The sequence below is a fragment of the Apostichopus japonicus genome, chromosome 2 (genome assembly GCF_037975245.1).
Source record: "Apostichopus japonicus isolate 1M-3 chromosome 2, ASM3797524v1, whole genome shotgun sequence".
Lineage (NCBI taxonomy): Eukaryota > Metazoa > Echinodermata > Holothuroidea > Aspidochirotida > Stichopodidae > Apostichopus > Apostichopus japonicus.
Genome location: NC_092562.1, coordinates 14,137,261 through 14,164,268, shown reverse-complemented (window position 1 = coordinate 14,164,268; position 27,008 = coordinate 14,137,261). Strand labels below are relative to the sequence as shown.

The window sequence follows — 27,008 nt, the reverse complement described above, 5'->3', positions numbered from 1 at the left end:
CCCGGAGTGTAAAGGAATGTTCCAGTAAGTTATGAATATTCATGAAGTCCGCAGAAACACTTTGTTGGCGAGTTCCAGTTATGTAGAATGCGTGAGCGCATCTGGGATCGTAACAATCGGAAGACTCGGAGACTTGAATGGTAACTTATATTACGAAATAGGGTAGATGAATAAGTGGGTTACATAACAATATATATATATATATATATATATATATATATATATATATATATATATATATATATATATATATATATATAGTATATATATATATATATATATATATATATTTATATATATATATATATATATGTATATATATATATATAAATATATATAGTTATATATATATATAGTTATATATATATAGTTATATATATAGTTATATATATATAGTTATATATATAGTTATATATAAATATATATATTATATATTAACATGTGTGTGTGTAGGTGGGTGTGTATGTGTATGATTGAAACCAATGCAATTTCACCACATGCATGTTCGTCACACTAATACTATGAGGATGCAGTGTTGAAGTCAGATGCAGACAAATTTCATTTCAGCCAGCCATCAGGGGATACCTTTAGTAATGCATAACTTAAACGTGGAAAAAATGTTGTTGTTAGTTAAGTCAAATGTTTTTTATTTGTGAGGGCAAAGGGGCAAGTTATAAATATCGTTCACATAATGAAGGCAAGTGGAAAAGAAAATAAACGAATGAGAATTAATTCATTGCTGCTTGTATGATTATTGTCAATTTAAGAATAAAACCAGCCACCAAAATATAAATGCTTGTTTTCAAATACTTAAATGTATATGCATTGTTATGCTTTGTCGTCAATTGCATGCCTTAAAGGAGGCATAGAGTTGCGAAATAAAGCTATTCTTCCAAAATCTGCCAGGTCTTTGTAAAGAATTGCTATCCGTTATGTTAATTCGCAATTATTACGTCATAAGTAATAATTAGGTAAAACTGTAAATAGACAAGACGTTGTAAATGCAAAACATAATATTCCTATAAGCAAGAACCAAAGAACGATAAAGAAATAAAAACAATAAAAAACCAAGAAACCGAATTGAATTTATTGAATTAAATGAAGAAAATCGTTTGATCAGATTTGCATAACAAAAAATCCGATACAATTTGGACCATCATCAATTAGTCACCAATCAAATAGAATACGAAATAATAAAATCAAAATCTAACGATTTGGTTGAACCGCCAGTCATAGTCGTTGTCTTTCCTCTTTTCCTGTTTCGTACGTCTTTTAAACCGTCCTCGCTCTGATACAGAGAGAGAGAGAGGTGAGTTGGAGGGTGGGGGGGGGGGGGGGGAGAGAGGAAGAGAGAGAGAGAAAAAAAAAGTTGGTGAAAGTGTACATAACAAGAATATTGAGTAAAACGGCAAATTCAACCTTGTCATAAAGGTATCGACTTGTGGAACGTATAGCCCAACAATATAGTCTAACGATTTCAATTATATATTCATTGTATATTAACTAATATCCCATTCGTGAGAAATTATTATCAAAGTGTTTAAATTAACAAAGCATACTGTCATCTTTAATAAATATGGTAAAAATCTTAGCGATGAACAACTTACCCCAAAAAACAGATAATAATCTTATTATCCAGAGATGACAAAGCCTAGATTTTAAATCATCGTGTTTTGGCAGCTTTGTAAATCTTTGATGTCAAAATGCTTTATTGGACCTCAAGCATTTGGCTTTCTAGAATATTGGCAATAAAATCTAATCCATCATTAGGCCATATGAAGAGCTTCAATACTTTCGAAAATGACGCACGTGTGGCTCGATGATGTCATATTTAGACTTGCTCAAGTATGCAAGCCGTGTGTCTAAAGGAACATGAAACCTGTGTTTCCTCCCACGTGGAATTAACATTATTAGCTGTTTAGGAAAGTTCTTTATGACACATATATAGACCTTCTGTCTCCTAATTTGTTTCTACCAATCGAATAATACAAGATTGATATAGACGTAGTCCTGCTGCATCACTGATCCGGAGTCTGTAACCAGCGATGTGACGTCATTGACGTACATATCCTTAACACGATCTAGATGGGATTTATGACCAGTGACGTAGCAGTGATGCAGGGGATCATAGTAACCTTGCATACAATGTCGGAGTGGACATCGCACTTGATCTGTCGAAAACAACCATGTATGCGAAACAAAATGTAGAAGTCTTACCCTGAAGATGGCGACTACATTGGCTCCCCCGTACGGGGATTGCAGGGATCAGCACAAGTGCTCTGGCAATTAGAACCCCAATATCCTGGTTCACAAGCTAAAGGGAAAACGATATGAAACAAGGTTAAAATCTCTGTTATCTGTAGTGTTTCTATTTACAGTTCTGTAGAGTAACACTGTCTCACAATGTACAACATTTCCTTGTTTGATGTAAAAAGAAAGAAATACCAATAATAAATACCAAAAAAAAAAAAAACAGTATCGGTATTAGACTGCACTTATTTTGTTATTTGAGATGGTAGTGTTTTTCGTATATCCCATCCTACTTTTCATAATAAGTGTATTGTGATACCTATAACGACCGAGAATTTTGGGTACAAGTTGGTTCAGACGCATATACCGATAAGCGAATCGTTATGTTGTACACAGACAAAAATTATGACAGATATCATGTCGATAGAATTTGTCGGAGTACCTAGCATTATTATACAACGATGTATTCCATGATTTGGTTTCAACCTCTTGCAATGTATTATCATTATTATACATCAGTAACAAATCATATTATGGTAAAGGAGGAGTCGTATGAAGGAGGTATTTGAGAGAGTGTTGTGGTCAAGTGGTTAACGCAGTCGATTTGTGATCTAAGGTTTGCAGGTTCGAGTCCTGGCCAGATCATTACGTTGTGTCCTTGGGCGACGCACTGTATTTCCATTGCCTCTCTTCACCCAGGTGTAAAGCCGCGGACCTGTGAGATCAACTGTCAGGGCGCTGTTTAGCTGCTGCCATATGGAAGGACTGTTTCTATGTTTGACAGGTTATCGTTGACAAGGAAATTATTGTAATGCGCCTTGCATTTTCTATAAGTTTAAAATATTATGTTACCCTCTAAGAAAGGAAGGAAAAGCCCCAACGATATAGTACTGGTATACGTTTCGGGGGGGGGGGGGGTAACACATTGGGGGAGAGGTGACAAATTGGGGGTGCGGGGCATGACATATTTGTATGCACCGCTCCAGTCTCTGCTTTTTAAGATGTTATGACTTACGGGTAATGCAATCAGGAGCTTGTAATCCTGGATAACATTTACACCCGACCTTGCCGGGGTTACAGATCAAAATGTTACTGCAATCACTCCCTGGAAATACATCACTGCAAGCGTACGAACAATCTTTCCCGATTTGGCCTTCAGGGCAAGCTAAATAGAAGGAAGAAATAGGAAAGGGATATTGAATGTCATGAATAACACAACGATGAACACGGTTTGATAACATAGACAGAAAACAATAAGCAAAGAAGCAAACAAATTCGTCAGTCAATCAATCGATCCATCAGTCAATCAATCAATCAATCCATCAATCAAGTGCATTCAAATAACTGCAGTAAATCAATCAAACTATCTGTCAATCAATTAAATCCTTCAACCAATCAAGCAACATATCGATCGTTTAATCAATCATAAATAAAGTACAGTAAATTAATCGCAGGCAATCATTCAAGCCACCCATCTGTCAATCAATCCAGAAGTTCATCCATCCATCCATCAATTAATTAGTCAAATCAATTACAGCACTTTCAATCACAGTAAATCCATCAAGACATCCATCTGTCCAGTGATAACACAAAGAATCAAGTGACATATCATTCAATTCATCGATCATTCAATTAATCCATCCATCAATCAATCAATCGAGCCGTGAATTTATCCAACCATCCACACATCCATCCAACTATTAATCCATAAATTCATCCTTCTTTCCATAAAACCATCCATCAATTATTCAAACATTTTATCTATCAATCAGTAGCCAATCAATACAGTCTAAACTTAAAATAGTCAGACAAGTTTACTTTTAATACAGCATGTTTAAGCAATATAGTTGGCAACTGACGGTTTATTGCTAAACATAACTTTTTACAATTTTGTAATAATGTCTGACAATCTCGATTGTTCCTCTAAATTCCAATTAGTAAGATTGTAATTAATCAACCTAATCAGCCATGTATTCATGTTTCAAGTAATTAACTTATACATTTATGAAGAAATTAGTATTTCGAGCCTATTAAAAAATTAGCAAGAAGGAACTTTTGTTATTTATATATCACACATATAGAAAAGCAACATTTAACTGATGGACTTATTTCCAATTAGGTTTCAGCAAAGTTCATTATGAACCGGTTTCTTTTGGTTTCTGCACAAACCTAAACTATAAAAGGTTATTATTCTTTGGGAACAAGTGGTTGGCTAAAAGATACTCGAAGGATAAAAATAACGGACAGCATTTTCTAATGTTTGGTTATTACAACAGTGTACGTCTTATCAAATTTTAAATACGCGGCTCTTACGCAATTCGCATTCATCTCCTTCAAATCCTGGGTAGCAATTACAAAGTCCGTTGACGTCATCACAAACACCGTTTTCACACGTTGGACAAGGGAAACTGCCGCCATCACAAAACATTCCATCGTCACAATCTGTATGGATGTAAATGAGAGAGGCGTTTTGTGGTATTGGTTTACATTGAAACTCTAACAACGACAAGAAATCTGGACATAGGCGTAAGAGCCTCATTTGATTGGGGGGGGGGGGGGGGCTGTAACAACTTGCCCGAAAAATATAACCAAAATTTGTTCACATGTTAATGTGCATATCATATAGGCATTCTTGGGTTATTACATCACATGCCAATAACGTACAGTCATTTTCCGTGTTATTACCCTTTCATATTGGTTATAATTATTGGGGAAGTCGTTACAACAATAATGAGAATGATAATAATATAAGTTTAACCATTGAAAAATACATTGCAAATTCTTCTTCTTTCAGTAGGTGCCAGTGGCGGAGCTAGGGGTATTGGTCAGGGGGGAGAGATTGGTCTGTAGGGGCGCTTTCGACACTATCTAAGCGGAGCGCCACCACAGGTTAGCGCGGAGCGTACAGACATTTTCTGAGTAAAGATACTTCCTAGATCGCCGGAAATGACCCTTTCCAGGCCTTGCTAATTTGCAGATAAACGAAGAATAAATAGGTTTCATCGCCATTTGTCAGAAAATTGCACCAACAAAATGTGACAAATGTCAATAGGTATTTCAGAGCGCACTAAAAAAGTCAATAATCGCGAATAAATAAAAAGTGGTGAAAAGCTGAAAAGGGCGCCAGCAGTCCATTTGAGTCCGTCAGGGGTGCATCCGCCCCTCTGACTGTATGGACGCTCCGCCACTGGTAGGTGCCCGAAAAATTCTCAGCTTAATGCTCAAATTTTCACCCAAAAAAATGAGAAAACACACTGCAAATTATTATCCTTTCAGTAGGTGCCCGAAAATATTCTCAGCATATTGCCCGGATTTTCACCAACAAATTTGAAAAACACATTGCATATTATTATTCTTTCAGTAGATGCCCGAAAAATTCTCAGCATATTGCCGAGATTTCACCCCCAAAAAATGAAAAACACACTGCAAATTATTATTCTTCCAGTTGGTGCCCAAATTTTCACCCAAAAATATGGTTGGGGGGGGGGGCTGCAGCCCCCAGCCCCCCGCCTCCTACGCCTATGGATCTAGAGCACATAATGTGTGTGGACCTGATCAATCATTACAGTGCTGCACTATCTAGATGGGTGGGTCTTGGCTGTGTTCTCACGGAAGCTTAAAAAGTCGTAGGCTTTAGCTGTATGAAAAACGGCTGTGCTTATATGACGTATCCACCTTGGTGACAAATATCCAGCCATTGTTTATCCGCGGCAACAACTGTACAAACTGGGCGAGAGGGTGGTGGGAAAGGGTGGCAGGGAGGGGATGGGTTAGTGTTGGGAAGGAGTCAATAAGAATATCAGAAACCATAACATACCGACATTTTGTAGGAACTTACTTCTAACAAAGAGATAAAAGAGTGGATGCCATGTCCGCTTCTCTCTCCCTGGACGATAAACTTCATAGATACTATCGGATAGTCCGCTACCAGGCAATGTACAGACTAGGCTCCCATCGCATGATGGGACTGGCGCGACAGGAGCGTTTGGATTACCCATTGCGTCGAAGGTTGTGCAACGCCATCTGAGAGATGGTTCAAATCTATCCAGTCTGTTTTTGACAAACTCAGCTCCGAGGGATACGCTTTGGTCTCGACTAATGGTGTATGTATAAAGTGTGTTGACGAATCCTTCAAGGAAGAAAACAAACAAAAATAACAACGGATACTGAGAGCAAATTGATGAATTTTGCTTATTGACAATTTATCACAAACCTTTAATGCCATGTATTATATATATATATATATATATATATATATATATATATATATATATAATACATGGCATTAAAGGTTTGTCACTATTTTGAATTTCATACATTTTTTCTTCATAAATAAAAGTTTGGTCCACTTCTGACTCGTGGGTGTGGATGGGTGGGTGAAGGAAGGAGGGGGTGGTGGTTAGAACGTGGTCAGTAACATCCTAAATATCGCTTGCAGTACACTTTTTACGGGTGCATTTTTGCTTCCAAATGTTCGCCCCCTCTCCCCACTTTTATACCCCAAATGTGCGCATGCCTGACGAAAAGGAGTGCGGGAAGGGTTAGAACCGAGTGCTTAGATTAGCGACCGCCCTTCCCTCCCCCTCCCCATTGTAGTCGTGGTTTATAATAATATCGTCAAAGTCTAGAAAGTATCGAGACAAACATGTCCTATTTCTGTAGGGATAAAGGTGGATAACAGCTAACGCAGACATCTACGAAAATATGACTATTTCATTGACTGAAAAATCATTGGATAAAAATGTAACGTCACAGCAATGGCTGACGACTTGCGTAAATGGCATCATTGATCCAACTATGTTTCAATTCTTTCCTTCTTTTTGTTTGTTTGTTTGCTTGTTTGTGTGTTTTCTTTGTTGGAGTAGATCATAACATAGCTTCATATATATATATATATATATATATATATATATATATATATATATATATATATATATATATATATATATATATATATATATATATATATATATATATATATATATATGGTCAATTCCATGATAAGGTCAACATCATACCAAAAAATTTGTAATCATTGTACATTAAAATTGTATAAGTTTCCAATAAGTAGAATACTTGTAGTTACTAAAAATATTTGTTTCACCCCCCAAAAATCATTTGTTTGATTATGGGGTCGGTAATAACAAATGGTTGCTGTAGTAACTAAATTATGAAAAATACAGTGAAATTTCGTTTTCTGCAGATTTGTACATAGAAATCATAGGTATCATCAGTTTTCTGGCCTAATTAGATTTGCTATAACATAGTGCTCACTTATTAGCTTCAATTTGTTTTCGACATCAAGGCATTAGACAACAGTGGTGAATTGAAACGATTTTCTGTCACGCGAGTCACAAAATTTTCTGTTTTTGTTTTTTTTTCTTCTCCTTGCCTGCACAATAGTTTTACTCCAAATAATGAATATCAAGTCTTCACATAGATACCAAATGGATTACTGAATTTTCCTTTTCAGAAGATATTTCAAATTTTGCGGAAAATCACCCTTTACGAATGTCACGCGAGTCACGTCACGCGAGTCACGTCAATTCAAGATAGTGTTTCTACCTATATTACTGTGTGAATATTACAGGGATGTTATAGTTTGATGAATGAATCACTGTATAGAGATTTTAAATTTGTTTTCGACATCAAGGCATTAGACAACAGTGGTGAATTGAAAACACCCTAGATTTACTGTCACGCGAGTCACTAAATTTTCTGTTTTTGTTTTTTTTTCTTCTCCTTGCCTGCACAATAGTTTTACTCCAAATAATGAATATCAAGTCTTCACATAGATAGCAAATGGATTACTGAATTTTCCTTTTCAGAAGATATTTCAAATTTTGCGGAAAATCACCCTTTACGAATGTCACGCGAGTCACGTCACGCGAGTCACGTCAATTCAAGATAGTGTTTCTACCTATATTACTGTGTGAATATTACAGGGATGTTATAGTTTGATGAATGAATCACTGTATAGAGATTTTAAATTTGTTTTCGACATCAAGGCATTAGACAACAGTGGTGAATTGAAAACACCCTAGATTTACTGTCACGCGAGTCACTAAATTTACTGTTTTTATTTTTTTTTCTCCTTGCCTGCACAAAAGTTTTACTCCAAATAATGAATATCAAGTCTTCACATAGATACCAAATGGATTACTGAATTTTCCTTTTCAGAAGATATTTCAAATTTTGCGGAAAATCACCCTTTACGAATGTCACGCGAGTCACGTCACGCGAGTCCCGTCAATTCAAGATAGTGCTTCTACCTATATTACTGTGTGAATATTACAGGGATCTTATAGTGTGATGAATGAATCACTGATTAAAGATATCATATATGCATTCCTCTTTAATTTGGCAACTTGAAAAACATTTGCACACATAAATAACTAATTATAATATTTCCTTTGAAATATCAGAATTTAAATTCATGAATATTTATTCGCAATATAATGCCTATTTTATCACCACATTTGGAAAGTTAGTATGTGTCATTGATTTTTTAGTAATATACAAAAACATAATCTTTATTAGTATCTGGCAATGCCATGTGCTATGACTTGACAACCTTAATAAGGTAACTGCACAATCATTCCCAAAATCAAAATGAGAATGGTACTTTGAATCACAATGAAAATTTTTTGAATACAGCTATAACACTTTGGTTTATTCAAATATGACAAATGAGAGTGGTAATTAGAATCACAATTTGATAGATGTTTCTTCTATAATATTCAAATGAGTGACTGTTATATAATGAGTGAATGTTATATTTCACTATGCAAGATTTATACCTTCGATTCACTACTGCATTTTGGTCTAGAACTATCCGAAAAGTGAACTCGTCACGCGAGTCACGTTTTCTTGTCACGCGAGTCACAATACATCTTCAACGTTATTTTCTTTCGTTACAACATTTTCTCAAAGTTGCATAGCAATTGAGGTAGAGGTGTTTTACAACTTCGGTATGATTATAAAAAGTTATTGGAAACATTTTTATAAGACATAACATTTGTGTGTGCATTCTGATTTTTGCTAATAGTAACTGTCACGCGAGTCACGTTTAGTTTTTGGCCAATTTCACCCCCAATACTTGAGGTATAAATATTTTTTTCTCTACTGTTGTAAGCATTAAGGCGTACATTCACCGACTACATGAATGCCTTTCTCCCATGTAATTTCTTTATTTGTTTAATGATATCAAATAGAGAGGAATTTTAGTCACCACGGAATTGACCATATATATATATATATTTATATATAGTACATTCCTTTATTTTTGCAGGAACAACATAGCAACTTGAACGTAAATACTCATAACACATACCACTGTTTTCGGTTGCAATGCATGGTATCCACTCTTCCAGTAGATTCTCATCAGTGGGATTAAAATGAGCTTGAAAAACACCGAAGCGTCTCCCTCTTGATTGCGGTGGCACCGCCGCAGAGAAACCTTCATAATAAGGAGACGAGACAGCATTGCTCTTTACAGTATGTATGGGGAGTTTAAGCCATCGTCCTGTACGCGCCGCTCTTCCAACATCGATGGTTCCTGCTACTGTTGTAACACCCACCACATCTACACTACCTCCACTTCGTCGCAGTGCAAGAGGGTTTTTAACCAAGCAGCAGGCATCGATACGTGGTATTGGGTCTGTTTTGTTCAAAGACGAAGGATAAAAATAAAGAAGATGGAAAATCAATATTGGGAAATAATAAGATCCTTCCGATCATTCCGATCCTTTTATGCATATTGGTTTGAATGTAAAATACAAATAAGCGAATATTTATATATATATATATATATATATATATATATATATATATATATATATATATATATATATATATATATATATATATATATATATATATATATATATATAGTGAGTTAGTGATTGGAAGTAAAACAGCCAATGTTTGGTTTTTGCAGAGCTTTCGAGCAAAACAAGCTCTTCCTCAGTGCATGATCACCGAAAGTGACAAGGATTGGCAAGAATTGAAACTATATTTGATGACAATCAACAGCACGGTTTGTAACTTTTTGTAAACATGTTACTGAGTTCCTATAGCCAATATTATCCTGATTTATTTTGTGTTGAATCGGTGTAAGTTTCCTAATTAGCGTTAGACTAAGTAGGCCAGCCACTTTAATTAATATGCTTCAGTTTCATGGAAGGGTCATTGCAAGAAATTCAAAGTAGTAGTGTTTAAGTAGTAGTGTTAGTAGTAGTAGTACTTTGTAATGGTCTTGGTTAATAATAAGGATGTCAACGTTGTGCCTAAAGGTCATCCTTGAACAATAGCTAGGACTGTATACTTACCCCGACATTCGCCTTCAGGGTCGGGATCAGCACAGTTCGGTGTTGCTGAGTTCGCGCATTGACATGTATCACCGCCCGCATCGTCGAAACAGAAGCCACAGTCTGTAGTGCATTCGCATGTTGTGTCTAATAGTAACAGAAATATTTACATCGCCATGGAGGAGACAAAAATATGAAAAGATTTTATTAACATGATGTAGATTTTGTAGAGTCCTAGAAATTCATCTTTGCCATATTTTAATAGCATTTGACGCGTTACACGGTAGCGGTATTTTGAAGGTATACACACATGCGACTTTTAAATGTCCCATCGTTGCTGTGAGTGGAACGCACGATATCATATCTTGTTTCCCTTCTGTGAACATCTATGAAACTCAAAAGTCATCTATCCAATAAACGATATTTGGACATGTGCTACGACAAAAGGTGATATACTACCAAAACGTACGCCACCTTCTAAGGAATCGTATCAATTCCCTTGTAAATTGCAGCTCGGTTACACGTAAATGCATATCATCGGCGTTACTGAGCCTGGAATTAGAACATTAACATCGAGAAGTCAGTCCGTCGTTAGTCAGATTCATCTGAACAACGATACTGTGCAAGGTATGAATTTTAGATTCCATTGCTTAAAGTCTCAGTACTTGTTTACTAAATTGAACCTTCGACCTTTTCCAGCTTACTGCACTAAATTCTCATTGAAAATGACAACGTTTTATGCAATTTTCATATCAATATTCATTATTTTTATTGAGTTATCTGTCGTTAAACAGTTTGAACTGAATAAAATTCGCCAATTTTTTACGAGTCCTTTGATTTTGCAAACTTCAATCACAATTTGCAAGCCCCGCCCAACATATCATTAGCCAATCATTTATTTTGTTTGTAACGACCGTGAGGCATAGGACTACTTTCACTTTCGTGGCTAGCCTGTCATAGGTCCGTTCTCTTGAATACGGCTTCTTATGCACGATAAGAAAATCTACCCGGTAGAACAGATCTATGTAGAAATTTTCGGCCATCTGACTTGATTTGATTTAATTTATTTCTAACATCACTTACTTGTAATTAGGCTTTGGACCTATTCCTGTGACGATTTGATGGAACTAACGTAATCGTACACATTAAGAGTACGTTGTCAGCACGACTACAGGTACGCATACTTCGCAAACGTAACCGGTACTTGAAATTAATACTTGGAATTTCGAAATGACAAAACAAATGGACCCATGGCTTTATCTTAACGCGTTCACTCGTTGGTAGCGTAAGTTCAATTTGTTGCCAGTTTATGATTTACCAAGGATTTTTCATAATGATCGTGCCTACCACAGTAGTTCGCTACCATTCTTGGCATTGCTAGCCACAAGGATATCTCTTTCCTGTTCTATTAACCCACTTATTTCTTATCATTATGGAACGGCCATTACTAACATGGTTGGAAAAACGGTTCATTTTAGTTTCCTCTTGTAGTAGTGTATTAACTTTTAGTAAGTTAACAGTACACTACACTTCATGGCACACAAGTAACATCGTGCTTTCTATCGGGAGGTTGCACTTATTTGCATGGTATTTCGTCCGCCAAAAGTCGCACAATAGCAGTTTATAATTATCGTAATTCAAAAACCAAAATACAAACAGTCATAAATCAATGGCGCTCACTCCAATTTCTACGTTCATTGTTTTTTTTTTCTGTCAGAAGTAGTGACCTTACCCCATCCCCAACCGTCTATCTCCCACCCCTTCAAAACATCTGATCATTACCCCTACCCGGGCGTAAATTACCCCAAGGTTCGGAACTACCGCTCTAAGCAATAATAGATAACGTACCACAAGCAGCTATACAGGCTGAGCCACACACAGACAATCCATTTACGTCACCATCGATGATGCCGTCGTTTCCCGTTTCCAACGGCATTATGCCATCTCGTTCATTTTGTGTACCAGCTAACCAAGGTGCTATCGGGTACCTGGATAATTCATATTGTGTATTATCGTCGTCTACACTGGTAGCGATAAGGAAATAAACGAAGTCATCCGCAACATCAACACAACTGACTCGTGCAGCCTGCGGCGCGAGACCCTGGCCCGTAAATACTGTTATAGAAGACACTGTTATTGTACCTGCGCCATTCCAGATTAATAGTTGGGCATTTGTTTGAGTGTCAAATGTGACAAATATGTAAACGTCATCTGTAATGAGAAAAAAAAAAAAACACACACACACACACATATATATATATATATATATATATATATATATAATTAAATTAATATTTAAAACAGACACGGCTCACAACACCGGTCTCGACAAAGACTTCGGAACCCTAAAACGACTATCAGTTTCACAAACATTTGTAATTCGTTCGTCGTCTCTCTGCACCTTATCCGCTTTCTGTATAGTCATTGTTTATTCGGCACTTCTTCCATCAGTGCCACATGTAGTTATCTAAAGTCAATATTTCTTCGTGGTACATTTTGAATTTCCAATCCACTGCCAAGTTTTGCTGAAGGATATTGTTTCAATGATTCGTATTTCGTCGCTGCATTCATAAACATTGTTTGCATTCAGCCGTACGACTTATATTCATCCGAAACAAATGCTTTTCTATTTCATTCACTCACTTTTGATTGCATTCAAACGCCATGGTTGTACTTTTGGGCCAGTTAATCACGATTTCATCCATCCTGATTAGATTGCGTTATATTCAGCGGTTGCTCTTGTTGTTTTCAGTTGTTATGCATTGTCATAAAACACCCGATACTCTTAGCTAGTACAGTAACTACTGTTCATGTTCCACAACCGTGCATCAGTAACTACAGCGCTTTGTTCGCAACACGGTAACATGTGCAACAGTTGGCACAGTAGTTACTGTTACACGTTGAACTACGAGTCCGACAGGTGAAAATTTGCAGTAACTAAAAAAATGGTTTAAAAAAATATATACATATATATATTTTTTTAAATTTTTAAATTTGCAGTAAGAAAAAACTTTCAGTAATTACTGTGCCACCTGTAACACATGTTACCGTGTTACGAACACAGCGCAGATGTTACTGATGCACGTTTGTGGAACATGAACAGTAGTTACTGTACTAGCTATGAGTATTGGCTGCATAAAAACGCAGTGTTTGCACGTCATGCGCGCTGCGCTATTGCATTCGCTGTTTCATTCATTGGTAATTTATGTCTTACTGGTTGTAACCAGAGTCCCACTGTAGACGGAGTTGCGACCGTAACTTGTACATTATAAACCATACTTAATCCAAATTGCTCGCTGTGGAACGTTAAGCGTTCAAGTACCAAAATGTTGTACAGTTTAGATAAACAGTCGCGTAAACCTTCATTGTTGGCTGAAATTATTTGCCATTGTGTAATAAACCACCGTTTTCAAGCAAAACTGTCTTCACATATTTTGAATATGCCAGAAAAGTGTTAAAATGGTCAGATATATCAAAGTTGATGGGAGATGGTATAATATGACTTTCAGATGTATGATATGGGTCCTAACGCACATGATGCAGTGAGTTAGATTGATATTTACATGGGAGATTTGGTCACAAGAAGAAAAGGAGCATTTCAAAAGCACCGATACATTGATCTCCCTCTCCCAACTCCCTTCACACAGTGACTAAAATTCTGTTCATTCCAAGACTTATTGCAGAATTGTTCTGATGTATGCTTGTTGAACGAATGCAGCCCAAGATTTGTGCTAATTAGGCAGATGTTTATGGCGGGCCATCAGTCTCAAATCGTGAGAGATCGACTTATACCGATTTAAATCGACATATACCAATTTCCTTCGACCTATACCAGTTTCCAGCAGCTTAAATTGACTTCTACCGATTTAAATCGACATATACCAGTTTAATTCTACATATCATCGATTTAAATCGACATATACCAGTTTAATTCGACATATCATCGATTTAAATCGACATATACCAATTTAAATCGATGATATGTAAAATAAATCGATGATATGTCAATTTAAATCGACATCTTCAGTTTAAATCGATGATATGTCGAATTAAATCGGTAGAAGTCAATTTCCGTGGACTTATACCAGTTTCCAGCAACTCAAATTGACATATACCTATATAAATCGACATATCATCGATTTAGCTCATTAACATATTCCAAATCCCGATTTCGGTGATGATTGACATGTGGAGATACATCACGTGTAAACACCTGACGAGGCGCGCGAATAATTGAAAATAAACACGAGCACAGTGGAATGCATGATTGGAGCATGAATACTGTGATTGTTAATCCCCTGGGTATATATTTAGCTACAGTAAAACGTAACCTTACAGTAGGCCTAACTGCAGAACAATATCATCTTTGTTAATGGTGTAACTGGAGTAGCTAATTACATCTGTGTACGTTCTGTAGGCCTATGCAGTTGCATGTGTATTCTTATACTATAGCCAGGCGCGTACATATATATACTATATAGAGTATATAGTATATATATATATATATATATATATATATATATATATATATATATATATATATATATATATATATATATATATTTATATATATATATATACTATATACTATATACTCTATATAGTATATCATGACGCGTGTGTGTGTATGGACGCCTGTAAAATTGTGCTATGAAACCAACTGTGGCTGGTCTTGAACTCGACCGAGTCGTCGGGGAACATGACGCATTTCGGTATTAGCCCAGGATCTATATGCGAACTGCACTAGACATATGTCCTTCGATGCAACACTGTCATCCACAGATAAAATGTTATGCAAGAGTGCTAATTGTTACCCCACCCCTAGTACCGTAAGTCATACAATGAATCTAAAAATAGAAATTCCGCATGCAATTTGAGAATTGAGCACATTTCCTGTGAATATCATGTCGTGGATCCAAACGGATATTTTCGGACTGAAAACTTGTCGGACTGAAAACTTGTCAGACTGAGGGGTGTACCCCGGCGGGAGGGGGGAGGCGGACGCACACATCATTTCTTGAGGTTGTTCCCACCTGCATGAAAACGCGCGCCCCACAACCCTACGCCCACCCCTAATCGCTTCCCGATGAGTTACGAAACCAGACCCATCGTATACAAAAGTCTATTGGATTATTTGTCCCCTGATTTTTTTCTGCAGATGCCCATGCATTTCCCAAAACTAAATTTCTAAGCAATGAGATCTAAAATTTAAGGAGGTTTGGTAGCATCATTGGGTCTGGGAAGTGTTATTTCCGGTGATCTGGGAGGTATATTTGCCAAAAATTTCTTGTACGCTACGTCGATATCATCAAATATGACGTCATATTTACTGATATCATTAATTCGAATTAGTGATATGTACATATCATTAATTCGAATTAATGATATGTACATATCACTAATTCGAATTAGTGATATCAACAAATATGACGTACATATCAAGAATTCGGCCATATTTAATGATATCATTAGATATGGCCGAATTCGTGATATGTACGTCATATTTGATGTTATCATTAATTGGAATTTATGATATCAAAAATTCGGATTAATGATATCATTAAATATGGCCGAATTCGTGATATGTACGCCATATTTGATGATATCATTAATTGGAATTTATGATATCATTAAATATGGCCGAATTCGTGATATGTACGTCATACTTTTTGATATCATAAATTTAAATACAGATATCTGAAATTGAATTTATGATATCTTGAATTGAAATATTGATATCTATAATAGTTCATCTATTTTAAGATATCACATATTCAATTCTTGATATCAGAAATTTTAATTATGATATCATCAAATAAAATAATGATATCAATAATTTCCTTGCACCAATTAATGATATCATCAAATATGACGTACATATCATTAAAACAATTTCAGATATCATGAAATAATTCATGATATCATTAAATAATTTTTGATATCATTAAATAATTGTTGATATCAATAAATACTGAATAAAAAATAAAATGGCTTGCCATACGCGCGAACTTACGGTCGCGCTCCGCTTAGATGGTATCAGAGAACAGAAACGCGACCCCACCATTATCCAAGACTGATGTGCGCCCATGCACCAATAATTTAACTGTGTCTGAATTTTCGATATTCCCCTGACCAATATTCCTAATCATTCTTCCCTCTTCTCGTGCATTTTTGACCGGTCTGTTAGGGGTAGAAGGTGGTTTTTCTGAATTGGCTGTCAATAGATGAAATTTTGTGCAACATTATGGGTATGTTTTGAAGTGAATTTATTTCACGAGAAGTGTGAATTTTCAAATTCTGAACGAATAATGGGCTTAAAACCTTGAAAAGTGGGGCTGACGGGTATTATGGGCCGCGACGTAGAATCACCTACAAAAGCAATAATCCACAGGAGATGCGATGAGGTCGAACATGATGTGTGACTGGTGACAATCTTGAAAAAGGTTATGGATGAAAAAAAAAATATTGGGAAAATACTTTGTTTACTCAGGCAAAAGTGAACATCTAGTTGATCATTTTCCAGCCCGAGTGTGCCATTTCCGGTGATCTGGGGGGTGTCAAAACCAGAAATTTTCTTGTACGCTGCGCGCCAACTGATGATGGCGTTCCGCTTAGATAGTCATTCGCGCCCCCGGGTTAGAAAATCCTGGATACGCCCCTGATAGCTCCACGTGTTTGAGTAGACAAGCCCAGTTTGCATTGAGATAATTGTACGTCATTTTTCAATCTTTTTTGCAAGTAATTGTTCATAATTACCATTGACATAATCATGATGAACGTATAATCATGATCATAAGTAACACACATAACTGAGAAAATGTGTACATTTCAAGCGGCACATAGGCATACATATTAAATATTAATTCATATTCTTGCCCTGATCTCTCACTTTCTAGGTACCTACATAAATATACTCCATGATGTGTTGTCTACCCCCCCCCCCCCCAAAAAAAAGCACTCCGCGCGCACTACAATACTGCGTATTTGCAAGCAAATTAAGTTCTAGTTACTTTGTATTTGCGAAAATTCCCAAAATAGGTATCAACAGCGTTTGGAGTTCACACTCCATTGTGACGGTGGCAGTAGAAACCTGTAGTAATTGACCTGTCCTGGGATCGATACCTGACCGGCCAAAATATATGCTTACCTGTTGCATCGTCTTGGTAACTTGCTATGCATCGAGGTTGTCTCTCCAGAGTAATATCATCCGTAATGATTGAAGCCTCGGCGAGTTTATTACAGTCATAGATTCGTGTTTTTAAGATAGTGCTTACTATGAAGAAACTGTTTAAGCAGAGAAATATTAAAGTATCATTCATAATACGCATGTTATCATGTAATTGAATAGTCCAGAAATAAGTTTCAATACTAAGTTGAACACATGCGAATTATGCAAATTTCCACATGGTAACTCAGGAGCTTATCCCAGTAAGAGGATTTCCGAAAAGTTAAATTGCAACTTAAAACCGAGGATCGCATTAAAATGAAGTATCAGGAGTGTCCATGGAACTTAGGAAGAATCAAGTATAATCAATCACAAAATCTGCTGTTTGTTTTATTATTTCGTTAGGAATAGATAGATAGGTAGATATATAGATAGATTGGAGAAGAGCGAGGCAATCAGAGTAAATGTATAGTAAGCTTAATAAAGCATACCGCATTTCACGACATATAGCAAAATGAATCACAAGTATCGAAGGTTAGCGTTTTACCGTTGATAAATCATCGCAATCACAACTTACCAATCGCCATCTGTCGAGAATTCAATGGCAGCCCTGCCCTCTACTCCAAAAGTTCGATCTATGACATCTTCGACTGGATTCGTCGTTATTATGTTTACGAAAGTATTGTCGGAGTCGTCACAAAGGCTCACCGCTAACAAGTTGCAGCGACACGCAATCGATTTGAGAGCTGGTGCGTTGAAAGGGAAAGAGAGAGAGATGAGAAAGGGAGGCAGAAAATGAAACTTATACATTTTTAATTAAAATTTTATATTAAATAGAAAGACTTTTTTGCTTTTATAAAACAGTGTCCGTTTTCGAAACTTTTTTCCATGTATTCATTTACATTGTCACAGTATCTACCGTGTGCCATAAGTAAACAATTTCAGTCAATACCATAACACATTACCACAAACATGACCGGAAATGTGATGATTCATCAATACTTAGCACGTTCCAAAAAGCAAAAAGAGCCACGTTTTTCAATGTATTAAGTAACCATTCACATAATTAGATTTTCATGTGCACTACATTATTTAATATTTCTAATTCCAGTTTCATATCCTTGGTTAGTGTCGTCATCATGATGATAATGATGATCATGATGATGATGATGATGATGGTGATCATCATCATCATCATCCTCATCATCATCATCATCATCATCATCATCATCATCATCATCATCATCATCATCATCATCATCATCATCATCATCATCATCATCATCATCATCATCATCATCATCATTTCAAAACGTTTCACACAGACATCAATTTATATACATTTTACTAATCTTTCAGGAAGAATTGCGGAATTATACACAAACTCGTACATAGAAACGACATCAATCTCATTAGAAAGATTGGAAAGAAAGCACACACACAGTCAAAAAAAAAACAAAAGAGCTGGGTGTGGGTGATTTACTTAGTTCAGCCGGAGCTGTATAGATGGGCGTATCAGTATCCGGATACTTGAAAACAGAATTCCCTTCGGTGTAGTAGAAGTCGGTTCCGTCAAAACAAGATTTCCGGTCGCTACTAACGGCGGCAGAATTTACAACACGAGTAACCGTTGTTCCATCGGTGCTGTCGATTCTCGTCCCAATATCGTAGTAAATAATGGATGGTAGAGGACTGGGTTGACCTACGGTATAAAAAAAAAGAGAGGACAGTATATGACAACGTGTAAGAAATTAATAGCCCAAAACCAATCAATAACATTTTAAAATGTGGCTGAGAGAGCAACAGATAGTAGGCCTACTAGAATATTTTGAATGTGAGGCATATATAATGTGATGGCATGGTACATATAGTATATTGCATAGCATAGTACATACACGCACGCACGCACACACACACAAACACACACACACACACATATATATATATATATATATATATATATATATATATATATATATATATATATATATATATATATATATATATATATATATATATATATATATATATATATATATATTGGCTATTAATTGTTTTCTTACTTCAAGTAGACAAGCTATTGTAAAAATGTCTTACGAACCAATTGACTTAGTTGAGTTTAGTGAAGTAGAAAAAAGAATCAGGTGGGACACTCAAGTCCCCATCAGGGACCCTATAGGAGAGAAGAAAAAACTGAAGACTCAAACACTCAGACCCGATAACAATGCTCAAGTGCTTGTCCAAAGCGTTCTTAAACCCATTGACACTACTTGCAAGTATAACTTTCTCAGGGAAACCGTTCCACTCATTCACAACCCTATTAGAATAAAACGTTATGCCGAATATTAATCCAACTTTGTGTCTTTTGGAGTGTAAGACAATGACCTCTGGTACAACTACTATTAGCAAACATGAAAAAGTCAGTTAAAGATAAATTTTGAAAACCATACACACCATCTTGAAAACCTGGATCAAGCTCCAGTGTGATGAGATTCATGAGTTGTAACCGCCTATAATAAGGAACATCCTTTACGGAACTAATCATCCTAGTAGCCCTCCTCTGGACCTCCTCGAGTACTTCCTTATCCGTAGCAAAATATGGGTCCCAAGCCTGCACAACATACTGCATACAGCATACAGCAACTAAGTCTTTGTTCAGAAAACTGAAGTTCCTCTTGATCATATCTAAAACCCTAATACCTCTTTAAGCAGTGCTCTTTGAGACAATGTTTAGAAGGTTGCAGAGATGATTTAATGTAGATACCTATTTGGTTACTACTACCAATATGCATCACCTTGCATTTATTAATATTAAAAAGTATTTGCCATCCCTGTAACCAGGAATAAACCTTATCTAAATCCATTTGAAATTTCTCAGAATCGCTTTTGGAAGAGACCTCAGAATACAGTTTGGTGTCATCATCAAAATTCTTAGCTGTACACAAAATATCTCTGTCAATGTCATTTATATAGGCAACAAACAACAAGGGACCCCAAAAACAGACCCTTGTGGAGTACCACTAGTAGCGTCCTGCCAAGAAGAAGCACCCTCTGTTACCTACTACCAAGCCAATTCTCGATCCAAATCAGTAAACTCCCATTAACACCCATACTCTTCAGCCTATAAGTAAAAGACGCTGGTGGGGAACTTTATCAAAGACCTTCTGGAAATCCAGGAACACAACATATACAAACTTCTGTCTACTTAGTAAGCTTGTTACAGCTTCCATAAACTCAAGAATGTTAGTGAGACAAGACCATTTTTAACATAAGCCATTTTAAGACTCTCTGATAAAAGACTGACTACTGAAGTGACTGACCAGAGACTGTTTAACACTAGACTCCATGACCCCACACAAAACTAGTGAGACTTATACGGTCCTATAATTACAGGGCTTCGACTTATCACCCTTCTTGAAAATTGGGGTAATATTAGCACATCTCCAGTCTTGAGGAACATAACATTCATTCAATGAGAGCGAAACGCAGAAATGGTGTGGAAAAGTCTTTTGCTAATACGGATGGATTGTATCAGGTCCACAAGCTTTAGATATATTTAGACAAAGCAGCTCCTTTAAGACAACCTCATCCGAAAATAAGACCGTATCCAGTTTAGGACCATCACTTCCCCCCATAAAATCAGGAATACTATTCATATCTTCCCTTGTAAAAACCGACACAATAAAGTTGTTCAAAAAATCTGCAAGATCCTGACTATCACTATCAGTAACTATAATATCTGCCTGTGGTGCCCTAAGAAAATCTCATCTCATCTTTAACTTTCTGCTTTGACCTGACATAAAAAAGAAGGCCTTTGGCTTATCCTTACTATTTAAGGCAATTTTATTTTCGAAATTCAATCTTCCATCAGAGACTGCAGAGACAGCTGATGAATTTTAAACTTGGCCAAAAGAGGTTCAGAATAAGTACTCCTAAACATCTTCCGCATTTTACGTTTTTGCCTAATTGCACACCTTACTTTCTTATTCATCCAGGAAGGCATACTGCTTTTACGACGACGATTCTTCCACGGAACATGATTTTCCATTATGACCTTTAACTTATCAGCTAAACAAATCCAAGATTGATAAGCACTCATATCTCTAAACAAATTAATCTAATATGTACCCTTTAGTAAAGTTTCAATTGCCTCTGTATCTGATCTCGAAAAATCAGGGACTTCTTCATTGCTAACAGAATTTACAACCTGGCATACAACCTCAAAAGCTTGTATATCATGATCGCTAGTTCCTAGTTTTCATAGACCAGTCAAATCAACAACATTGCTTGGATCAGAACTCAGGACAAGATCCAGGATGTTATCCCCCCCTAGTAGGGAAAGTATCATGCTGATGTTAAACGCAATCTTGCACAACATCTAGAAAGTTATTACCCTTCCTATACCATTGGAACCATCTATTTCAATTAATGTCAGATTCATAATGCCCTTTTAACATGCCTCTTTGTGGTTCTTGTTCAAAGCCAATTCTACAATGGGTGCTCGTATGAAGCTTCACTTATCCATATCATTGCTCTCCGTTATTTGACTATAGGCTTCGTTTGACTGTTTTAATTCTGTAAAACTGCTTTGAAAATATAAATTTGATAAGATAAATTCCAAGCGATTTGTATTGTCATAGGCGTAGGAGACCAATTTGATTGGGGGGGGGGGGGGGGTAACGGCTTGCCCGAAAAATATAACCAACATTTTTCGCGCGCGTTTAACATCTTAATGTGCATATCATATAAGCATTCATCGATTATTACATTGCCTGCCAATAACATACAATCATTTGCCATGTTACTACCCTTCCATATTGGTTATAATTATTGGACAAGTCGGTTTCAATAATAATGATAATAATAATATAAGTTTAACCATTCAAAACACATTGCAAATTATATTTCTTTCAGTTGGTGCCCGAAAAATTCTCAGCATATTGCCAGAATTGTTTCAAAAATATTTGGTTGGGGGACTGCAGCCCCCCCCCCCAGCCCCCCAGCCCCCCGCCTCCTACGCCCATGTGTATTGTGTAGCTACGCATACAAACAACAAATTATCAGTTGATCCCGTTACTCTTTACTCTAATTTTGCTTTATATCTGTGTAACAGATTTTGTGTCCTCTCGTTGCAGGTTGAAATTCTCATACTCAATCAAATGTGAGCAAAACAACTTTTCTACTGTAAAACGTCTGTGTTGGTAAATACATAAACATTATAGGAACTGTCTCTTCTATATTATCGGGATATTCTTCAGGGGCTAATCGTCGAAATTCTGTAAGGCCATTTTTTTTCTTTTTTTGCTAAAATATGTGTCGATCTTTGTCCTTTCTTCAGTAATCAATTTGATAAAAATTAACTGTATATCTTTTCCAAACTTCGATAACATGGATGCAAAGTGGACAAAAATTTGAAACAGGATACACGACATGAATAACTATAAGTATGTTGTGCTGAAAGCCGAATGTAATAGCATTTATTCCCCCCCCCCCCTTTCTTTCAAGTATCTCTCTGATTAAAGATATGAGTAAAGAATGGTCATATCTTTCGGACGATAACTACCAACTATACCATTCTACTAAATCAGTTGATGGCTTTGCAATTGAACGTTGCACTACACTTCTACGTGCAGTGTATATAATCTCGTGGGAAGTCCGGGCTGGATTATAGCAGAATAAATCGCAACTGACTCAGTAACCCAACCTGCGGGCGAGGGGTGAGTGCACAAACTCTGTAACCTATGAAGAGATCCTTGTTTATAAGAAATGTAAAGATAGTTCTCGCTTTTGAAAAGAGCGTTTGTAATTAATTGGTAGTGGAGGAGTGGATTGTACTGAATCTCCATTCCATGATCGTTTTTGATTTAGGCGTATCTTAAAATGATCTAACGTCGGTGTTATAGCGAACTCCCATATGAAAGATTGTACACGGAGCACTCTGCGTCAGTCTTGTAGTACCAAGTTACCAACGCAAAGAGAATGAGTACCAGTAAAAAGTAGATTTGTAACTTTCTTATGAGTATAAGTACAAAACTAAAAAGTAGTAAACATTTTCCGTGTTATTACCCTTCCATATTGGTTTTAATTACTGGGGATAATAATGATAATAATAATAATATAAGTTTAACCATTGGAAAACACATTGCAAATTATTCTTCTTTCAGTTGGTGCCCGAAAAATTCTCAGCATATTGCCGAATTTTCACCCAAAAAATGGAAAAACACACTGCAAATTATTTTTCTTTCAGTAGGTGCCCGAAAATTTCTCAGCATATTGCCGAATTTTCACCCAAAAAATTGAAAAACACACTGAAAATTATTATTCTTTCAGTAGGTGCCCGAAAAATTCTCAGCGTATTGCCCGAATTTTCACCCAAAATTTTGAAAAACACATTGCAAATTATTCTTCTTTCAGTAGATGCCCGAAAAATTCTCAGCATATTGCCGAATTTTCACCCCAAAAATTGAAAAACACATTGCAAATTATTATTCTTTCAGTAGGTGCCCGAAAAATTCTCAGCGTATTGCCCGAATTTTCACCCAAAATTTTGAAAAACACATTGCAAATTATTCTTCTTTCAGTAGGTGCCCGAAAAATTCTCAGCATATTGCCGAATTTTCACCCAAAAAATTGAAAAACACATTACAAATTATTCTTCTTTCAGTAGGTGCCCGAAAAATTCTCAGCGTATTGCCCGAATTTTCACCCAAAATTTTGAAAAACACATTGCAAATTATTATTCTTTCAGTAGGTGCCCGAAAATTTCTCAGCATATTGCCGAATTTTCACCCAAAAATTGAAAAATACATTGCAAATTATTCTTCTTTCAGTTGGTGCCCGAAAAATTCTCAGCATATTGCCGAATTTTTACCAAAAATTTGAAAACACACTGCAAATTATATTTCTTTCAGTAGGTGCCCTAAAATTTCCCAGCATATAGTGCCCGATGCTTATGAGTATCCACATTATGCTTATGAGTATGAGTACAACGTAGATTTGTACCTTTGTTATGCGTATGAGTACAACATAAATTTGTACCTTTGTTATGAGTATGAGTACAAAGTAGATTTGTACCTTTGTTATGAGTATGAGTACAAAGTAGATCTGTATCTTTGTTATGAGTATGAGTACAAAGTAGATTTGTATCTCTCTTATGAGTATGAGTACAAAGTAGAATTGTACCTTAGTTATGAGTATGATTACAAAGTATCTAAGTTCGAGTTTCATGACGAGTATCTCTACTAGATTCCGAAAGGTCCATGGAGTACAAATCCATGAAGGCGATGGAGTTTAGAGTACGTACTCGCGGGTACTCGATACAAGACTGCTCATATGCCACCCACTTAATAGCTGAGACATGATGATGTATACAAACCTTGCCAAATGGGGGATTAATTTAAATAATTTCACTCAAATTATATCGATAAGCGTCAGCTGATTCAATTTTTTTTTTTTTTTTTTTTGGGGGGGGGGGGGATGTTCTTTCAGTTTTCTTTAAATGACCAAACTTGCGTTTTCGTATAGCCTATAGTTAAAAAAGACCGAACAATGTCAAGTATTTAGCAGTAAGATGAAATGAAAGGAAAGAGCAACTTTCAAACAAATATCAATACTTTTAGAGGGGCTGCATGGGGGATCGATACCTTGCCAACAGGTTTTTGATTTTTGTAAAAATCTAACAACATTTGAACACTAGTAATAATCTTAATGATAATAATAATACTAATATTAGTAATGAAAAAAGAAAACAATAGTCACAATGGATAAAACTTACCCGATATCCCTGCAATGAAAGCAAAAACCAGTACTAGGCTTAAGGTAGCCATAGCGGAGACCTTTTTCCTAGTTTGCAAATGATGGGGAGCTTAGAAGTGATACCTTCCCCGATATGTAAGTGAGAATAATATTTTGTATCAAAGCGACCACTATATAAATTGATCGGTAATCGAGATGGGCGGAGCTTTGTACTGAGGTCACGAGCCGCATAGGTAAAGTCAATATACCCAACGTTTTTTTATTTTATTTTGGTCTTACTATTTTGATTGTGTACTAGTATAAAAGCATTCGTACTTTCATTTATCATACGATATGGCTTTAACCAATACTACACGGATTACTGGTCATCAATAAATGGCACTCTGACAAAGCGTTTTTAAGCCTTATAATGAATTAGTGATGCGTTGGCTGTTCAAGGTCGAAATCAAACCCCATTTTCGAGTGGAAAAACACCCTGTTCTTTGCAGATTTTTTTCCTCCTCCTTTGTCAATAGGGAATAAAGATAGATTAGTCAAATAGTTCACGACACAATAAATTCTAGTCGTTTCAATGCAGGCTTAGCTTATAAATTTTGGATATCAAACAGTTTATATAGGCTTCATTGGGTAAATCGAAATGAAAGAAATGTTGAAAACGGGGAATGCGCAAAGAATCCCAACAGGTATAACTAATACAGAAGGTGGCATATACAAGGTAATTACCCTACCCTCCCCCTCTCTCCCTAAAAGAACGTCAAGCAAGGGAAAGTATTGAAAGATGACTTTGCAGAACGTTAGACTTGATATGACGTTAGACATGAGACATCAGAAATGACATCAGAAATCGCAGTCAAATCCGGTTATCATGGTAATCGTTGAACGGTCACAAGTCGGTTCAATTTGGTCTAAATTAAAATAGAGAGAGAGAGAGAGAGACAGAGAAAGGCATTGTTACCAAATAGCGTTTTTTACGTCAATAAATCTGTAAAGGTAACATGGAATATATATATATATATATATATATATATATATATATATATATATATATATATATATATATATATATATATTGTGAAAGCTTTGTATGTCGACGTCATGTTATCAAATTTACAAGAGTGTACGTGTAGCGCATGATGGTTCAAATGTGTTTATGTATATTGCAAAACAGTACCCCATTAAACTACACTATAGTCGATTGTCATAACACGAGACTATATATACTTTGGTCAAAGATCTGTTCTCGTAAATTCCAGCACTTCTATCGAAAACGAGCATTTTCTACAGGAGATCCAAACGCAACAATTATCATTCACCGACGTGATAGAGTTAGACATGAACAACTTCCCAAACATAATTAATGTTCATTTACATACAAGGTGGAAGGAAGATTTTATCACGTCTAAATGTGACATCATCGAACAACATGTTCTTCTATTATTGATGGATTTCCTTTTTTTACCACAATTAATTGATTGATTCATTCTTTTTTCATTAATTCATTAATTCATTAATTAATTAATTAATTAATT

General features: G+C 36.1%; 1 protein-coding gene across 1 annotated transcript; it reads right to left on the bottom strand.

Moving 5' to 3' along the window:
* Positions 1–732: 732 nt before the first annotated feature.
* Positions 733–25,655, bottom strand: LOC139979058 (uncharacterized). The gene is made up of 12 exons (XM_071989708.1): positions 25,499–25,655; positions 19,208–19,426; positions 18,302–18,470; positions 17,707–17,843; positions 12,408–12,770; positions 10,581–10,706; positions 9,584–9,910; positions 6,089–6,379; positions 4,564–4,692; positions 3,266–3,415; positions 2,218–2,314; positions 733–1,288 (listed from the first exon to the last, which is right to left on the bottom strand). The coding sequence occupies exons 1-11, from the start codon at positions 25,548–25,550 to the stop codon at positions 2,232–2,234; spliced, it is 2,046 nt and encodes a 681-aa protein (XP_071845809.1). The 5' UTR covers positions 25,551–25,655; the 3' UTR covers positions 733–1,288; positions 2,218–2,231.
* Positions 25,656–27,008: the final 1,353 nt, after the last annotated feature.